General features: G+C 50.4%; 1 protein-coding gene across 1 annotated transcript; it reads left to right on the top strand.

The window, feature by feature from the left end:
* Positions 1 to 4,214: 4,214 nt before the first annotated feature.
* LOC124697826 (cinnamoyl-CoA reductase 1-like) lies at positions 4,215 to 5,501 on the top strand. The gene is made up of 4 exons (XM_047230362.1): positions 4,215 to 4,368; positions 4,454 to 4,611; positions 4,701 to 4,889; positions 4,980 to 5,501. Exons 1-4 carry the CDS (start codon positions 4,215 to 4,217, stop codon positions 5,499 to 5,501), a joined length of 1,023 nt encoding a protein of 340 aa, XP_047086318.1.
* Positions 5,502 to 6,789: the final 1,288 nt, after the last annotated feature.

The raw sequence follows: 6,789 nt of genomic DNA, 5'->3' as shown, positions 1-6,789 counted from the left end.
GGTGTGCGGCGCGCGGTACGCGCCGACCTGGTCGGTGTATAGGAAATCACGAGGAGCTCCCCTTCGCGCTGGATGGTCTCGAACGATGCCTCGAACGATGCGAGCAGAGCCCGCGGGCCGCGGCTAGTCGCTCATCGCTGAGCCACGGTCAGATGCGCCGTGCTTCCATGGTAAGCCACCTGATGAGAACTGCAGCTCGTATCGCCTCTACCTCCTGTCTGATACTTTTACGCTTAACTCACCAGATCTCTCAGTGATACGATCATGGGCTTCTTCAGATGCTTTCTGTTCGTCGACCAGCTCGAATCATGTTCCTCCGTCCCTCATACGGGCCGAGCTGCATGCTCGACCGTGGGGTTAATCTCTGTTTCACTGTTTGGTATTCAGCCGTAAAATTTTGTCGAAAATTGCGTGTTTTCATCTGGGTAGGTCACTCTGTGCAACCCTCTTAAACAGAGGAGCCAGGTGACCAGGTCAAGGGTGCATCGCGTTGATCTTCCATGCATGATCCGCCTTAAGAATTTTGGCCAGTTGAAAAACACAACATGGACTGAAGAAACAGAGCATGAAAAGCAGCGCAAAATCTTCTTATCTTAGAAAAACAAAGCGTCAAGGAATAAACACTGTTTGGTATCCTTCTGGTTAAAATTTAATCACCAAAGGCATACAAAACTTACCCAGAGGCTAATCAAGTGGCACATCAGTTAACTAAATTTGCTTATAAATTAAAGGAGACCCATGTTTGGGATGGAGATCCTCCTAGTTTTAATTTACCTTTTTGTTATAAATGATGTAACCTTGTTATCGAGTAAATAAAGCGCCAAGAGACTTTCCCTTATTACCTACCTAGTTTTATTTTAATTTTTACAGGTCTCTCCAGCTACTACAATAGTTGATTGTTGAATTTGGCAGGCGGGCTTTCCCCTTGCCACCCCAGTCGCCCGAGGCGATTCCCGGTTTTTCCCGGTTTCACCTTGTCGTCGTTGGACGACGGTGGGGCTTGGTCATCATGTTCCCCGTTTTCTTTTTGTCCTAAGATTCTTCTTCTGCCGCCTTGTAAGATCCATCTCTGTGACGGCGTCGAGATCCGACCCTTGAGGTATGCACTGCATGCTTGTTGGTGTCGTCCATCGCCGGGTAGAACCTCACGACGAGAGGTAGTGGATGCGGCCGCCAAGGTGCGCCCAGCCTTGCCACCATACTAGGATTCACTTCGGCCGCTCTGCATGACGGTGCCATCGCGACCGAGCGAGGACAAGAAAGTCAAAGCGGGGAAAGTACCCGTGCATGTGCGCTCCATATCGGCTTTATTGTGTTCATGCCCCTGCTTCGGCCAGGCGATTTACACAAAAAATACCTTTTTAGGTAAGAATTGCACAAAATGACCCTCCAACCAAACTATTTCGCGCTTCTAACCCTTTTGAGCCACACATTCTGTTATATGTGGCGGCTCGAGCCTGCCTACCCACAATGTGTGGCGCCGCTTCCACGGACGCCACATAGACAGGTGTGACGCCTTCGCAACGACGCCACAAAAAATGGTTAAAGGCGTGAAATAGTTTGGTCGGAAGGTCATTTTGTGCGTTTTTTCCCACGAAAGGTTATTTTTGTGTAAATTGCCCTTCGGCCAAGAACATGCACTGTATCACGCCGAGATGTACCTACAGGTGACGTATCGACATCAGTAGTAGACAAAGCATATGGCTTGTTCGCCTACTCTACCTTTGCCATGGGAGTGCGACATGTTGTTCCGCCATCATCGCAGTCGACGTGACGGTCCATGTTCCTATGGCTAGTGGCGACTCTCCTGTAGGGATGGACTTGGACACAAAGCTCAAGGCTCGCCTCACGCTCAGCTCGGACTAAAATTGGGGTCAGATAACTCAAGCCAGAACCTTCTGATAAAGGCTCGATGGAGCTTGCAAGCCAGCTTGAAGGCTCGACGCAATTTTAAAATCACTGACACTTTTTTTAAACGGAAGGCGTAAATGCCCAGCTTTAAATTAATAAAGCCATACGGCCACAGGTACAAGGATGCTGATAACAGCTTACAACACCACGCACAACACAAGCAAAAACAGATATGCAACAAGCCCTGCTTGCAATGGCGAGGTCCTTCACGCTCGGTGTCGAGGAAGAAGCACACAACAGCAAAGACCAGCCAATCGACCTTGATCACACCTCCAGAGGATCAGCACCAAGGAAACTCCGGCAGCGCACAAATCTCCTCCCTTGCTGCAGAGGGCCCCTGCCCTCTCGCCCTGGATCGAAGGGCGTCGCACCGACAGACAAGGGTCTGTTCACCCTTGAACAAGGAGAATTATTGTCCAAGAGACAGTCACAGGATGCTCGATCTTGCAGGCCTTCTCGCAGCGACGAGCACACAAATGCAGCAACGGCTTCGACAGGAACAACCGAGAGGAAAAGGGAAAACTTGGGGGCAGCCATCGAACACGGAGGTGCAGGGGAGTCGAGCGAGGGCGGGAGGCGCCCCAGCCCAGCAACCCTACCAGCTGCAGCAGCAGCCCACAGATCCCTCCAAACGGGCAACACTCACCAGCTACCGCCGGCCCCAAACGGCGCCTCCAGGGAGGGTGCGACGCTGTGACGCCGCCGCCGTCCAATCTGACGGATTTTGGGCTTTCGCCCGGGACGGAGGTAGGGGGTGGGAAGCAAGGGCCTCAGCGGTGCCTCCAGGAAGGTGAACGGCGCCCGCGGCGTCGCCACCGCTGTGGTCCACGACCAGGGATTTCTCCCGGCCCCGGAGCACCCCACCAGCTCCCCAGCTGGCATCAGCGTCGGTGCCGAAGCCGCCGGCCGCCAAGAACCGAGGGGAGGAGAGAGCCTAAGAGGGAGGAAAAGATCTGACCTTCGAGATCTGGAGCAGACGGAACCGCCCACGCCCAGCTCGCACCCGCCGTTGCCCCGCCGTCCGCACGGCCAGAGCACCGGTTAGCAGCACCCGCGAGCGTCACCGGCCGCGCGGTCAACGTCGCCTCACCACACGAGGCCGCCGCCTCGCCGCCCGACAGAGCCCCCGCCGGGGAACTACCAGAGGAGGCCACCCGTACCAAAGGCAGAGCCAGAGGCCAGCCATAGAGCAGGGGATCTCATCGAGCAGCAACCGCGGCCGCGGCGAACCCGGCGCGGAGGTCCTCCATCTAGACACCACGCGGGGAGCCGAGAGCTCAGATCCCCGCCGCCCCCTTCCTCGGCATCGCGAGCTTGGCCGGCGGCGTCTCTGGGGGCGACGAGGAGGATAGGGGACGGAGGGAGGAGCGGCGGCGGTAGACCTAGGGTTTCGCCTCCTCGGTCGCCTGGAGGAGGCGACGCGAGGAGAGCGAAACGGTATCCCGTTCGAGTCGGTGTTCTCGATGATTGGTTCTCGGGCTTGCTTGCGCCCACAAATCACTGACACTTGCTAAAATGTAACATTTCATAATTATAAACAACTAGTGACAATGAATACATGTCATATATGCCATCTTAAGTCCACCACCGTGTTCTTGCTGAGAGCTTTCACACTGCAAAATAAGGATGACCATACCCATCAAACATATATCACATCGTGGTCAAACCGGTGTGCTAGTTTCGTCGATGTCAAACCGGTGTGAAATCGTGGGAAGGGAATCTTTCTTCTCGCATTCTGATACACACCACCAGCCTTCCCGTACTCTATACACGTATTGAACTAAATAATGTGAATATATATATGCATGTACGTGCTTCGGTTGAAGTTGCATTTTCTTTATTAATCCAAGCTGCGTCTAGTTGCTTTATAAATAAATGAAACCTGGTTTGACCAGTCAGTTTTGTGTTGAAAATATGCTATATACTAGTACTTGCAATTATACTGAACATATGATACTCGTGTGGGTATGATGTTTATTATACACTTGCACGAACCTGCCACATTTTCTTAAGATGGGAACTGCAGTGTCACCACCACGCTCTGAACAACAGATAAGTAGATGACTCAACTCTGGGAAACGCATATATAATTTGCAGTTGATCCAGATACGTAGATGACTCAACTCTGGAAAACGCGTCATCCCGGCTATATATACGGCCAAAAAGCCCCTTCTTCTCTTCAGTACACAGCTTGTTCTGCAACTTGAAACTTGAAATTCATACAAACTCGTAGTAGCTTCTGTCGCCCATAGCAACTCCTAGCTGATATACAAACTCGCTGCAAGCCTGCAAACAACATAGACATGGGTGTTGATCACGTCAACAAGGCAAACTGCATTGCCAGTGGCCGCGGACGCACAGTTTGCGTGACCGGCGCCAGTGGCTTCATCGCGTCATGGCTGGTGAAGCTCCTCCTGGAGAAGGGCTACACCATCCACGGCACGGTTCGGAACCCTGGTAAGTGGAGCGCGTCATGGCTCGTGAAGCTCCTCCTGGATTTTGCACATGCCTGATGTTAACTTTGTGTTGTATGTAATTTCAGATGATGTCGCGAAGAATGCGCACCTGAGAGCCCTTGAAGGTGCGGCGGAGCGGCTGACCCTCTTCCGGGTGGACCTGCTCGACAAGGAGAGTATCGCCGCCGCATTCCGCGGATGCGAGGGCGTCTTCCACACCGCCTGCCCCGTCACCGATGACCCGGTACATTACTTACTTCTCCAGCCATTGTTGCCCGCACTAGCTGGCTATCAAATGTACGTCGATTGACAAAGTTTCTTGTACGCATGCAGGAGCAAATGATCGAGCCGGCGGTGACCGGGACAAGGAATGTGATCAATACTGCGGCGGACGCGGGTGGCGTCCGGCGTGTGGTGATGACATCGTCGATCGGCGCCGTGTATATGGATCCTAGCCGCAACCTCGACGAGGAGGCCGACGAGACATGCTGGAGCGACCTCGAGTTCTGCAAGAACACCAAGGTTAGCATAACCTACTCTTACTTTGTTGGAAGCACTATCTCGACGACGACGTGCATCTCACAAATGGATATACAATTGCAATGGATGTAGAACTGGTACTGCTACGCCAAGACGGTTGCGGAGCAGGCAGCGTGGGAGCTCGCCAAGCAGAGAAACCTCGACCTCGTCGTGGTGAACCCGTCTCTGGTGTTGGGCCCTCTTCTGCAGGCGTCGGTGAACGCCAGCACCTGGCATATCGTCAAGTACCTCGACGGCTCAGTGCAGACGTACGCTAACGCGGCTCAGGCGTACGCACACGTCCGAGACGTTGCTGACGCGCACGCGCGTGTATATGAGGCGCCCGCCGCGAGTGGCCGGTACCTCTGTGCCGGCCGCACGCTGCACCGCGCCGAGGTGTGTCGCATACTCGCCAAGTTCTTCCCAGAGTACCCCGTTCCCACAATATGCAAGGATGAAACGGGCGAGATGAAGAAGGGATGCCGGTTCAGCAGCCGTAGGATCAGGGAGCTCGGCGTCGGTTTCACAACCGCAAGCCAGTGTCTCTACGAAACTGTCACAAGCCTCCAAGACAAGGGCCTGCTACCCCGTTGCGACGCCGATATGTCTCCATGACCACTTTAGTTAATTGCACTTACCTGAGTGCCTGTTTGAAGATTATAATCTTGTTGTACTAGGCCATGCATGACTCGTGCTTTGCTATGTCCGTCTATTTTTCGATTTTTACAAGTAGAACAATGTAAAAAATATAGGGTGTGTCTATGTCTAAGTTGACTGAGATTTTCTTAAGTCTCAGTCACCTCAGAAAAGTGCAACTGCAGTTGAAAGAAAAGTGCAACTCGGTCCAGTTGCACATTTCTGGTAGAAAAGTGCAATTCCACTTTTTTAACAGAAAAGTGCAACTCAAGCACTTTTTTTGTAATTGATTTAGACTTTAAAAAATCTCAGTTGACGGAGACATAGCAAAACCGAAAAATATAAGATCATGTTGCTCCGACTATTGTCAGTTTCCTGTGACACGGTTCATATTTAGTAAATCTAATCTAATACTCTCATATTGTAGTTAAATTAATACTCCGTACAGGAAATGTACAAATGATGTGTGAAACTTTTAAGTTGTTTCCTAAAAACAATTCAGTTACAATTGGATCAATTTTAGCATTGTCTCTAGTTTAATGCATCATCAAGTACTAGATGGTCCTGGCTCGTCTTGCCACACCGTTCTTGCTACCATTGTTTATACTCTCAAATTTCAAGACCATCTAAATTACATACAGTAGTTTAATTACTTCCCGATTTCAAGACCTGTGAATTTGACTGATACAACAACCTCTGTTATTCAGAGGTCATGCCCTGCTATAAGGCATGACAAAAGATAACTAACACATCATGACTTTGCTAAACTTATATGGAAAAGAAATTGTGACTTATCAATAAAGAGATTTCATTAAAATAAAAACTCAAGGTAATAGTAGAAACAACCAAGGATCTTGAGACAATTTCATTCATAGAACGGCCATGACGAAAAGCACCACTCACTCTAAAACTCTTTGTAAACTTCAAACAGTTCTTTCCAAAAGATTGTCCGGTCATTTCTTCTAGCAAGTCTACATAAAAAAAATACTAATCAATAACATTGTTTTAGAACTTCTGAGCTAATATTGATTCCTTGCAGTACATACATGAACTAAACTACCTGTTGTTACTTGAAAAAAGTCTAGATGCAGAACCTTACTATCGAACTGCATTACAGACGCACTGAAAAGATGGACAGTGCTTATGTACCAAAAAAACATATGTCACAAAGCATATGGCTTGTTCATGCCCCTCGTGAGCTGCTCCGGCCAGGAACATGCACTGTATCACGCCGAGGTGTACCTACAGGTGACATATCGACATTGTA

This window comes from Lolium rigidum, chromosome 3 (genome assembly GCF_022539505.1).
Source record: "Lolium rigidum isolate FL_2022 chromosome 3, APGP_CSIRO_Lrig_0.1, whole genome shotgun sequence".
Taxonomy (NCBI): Eukaryota; Viridiplantae; Streptophyta; class Magnoliopsida; order Poales; family Poaceae; genus Lolium; species Lolium rigidum.
The sequence above is the reverse complement of the archived record's forward strand: the minus strand, read 5'-3'. Positions and strand labels throughout refer to the sequence as shown.

Coding starts and splice junctions, on each gene's coding strand:
- LOC124697826 (XM_047230362.1), top strand. CDS start 4,215: ATGGGTGTTGATCACGTCAACAAGGCAAACTGCATTGCCAGTGGCCGC. Junction 4,369..4,453: donor CGGCACGGTTCGGAACCCTG/GTAAGTGGAGCG, acceptor ATGTAATTTCAG/ATGATGTCGCGAAGAATGCG. Junction 4,612..4,700: donor GCCCCGTCACCGATGACCCG/GTACATTACTTA, acceptor GTACGCATGCAG/GAGCAAATGATCGAGCCGGC.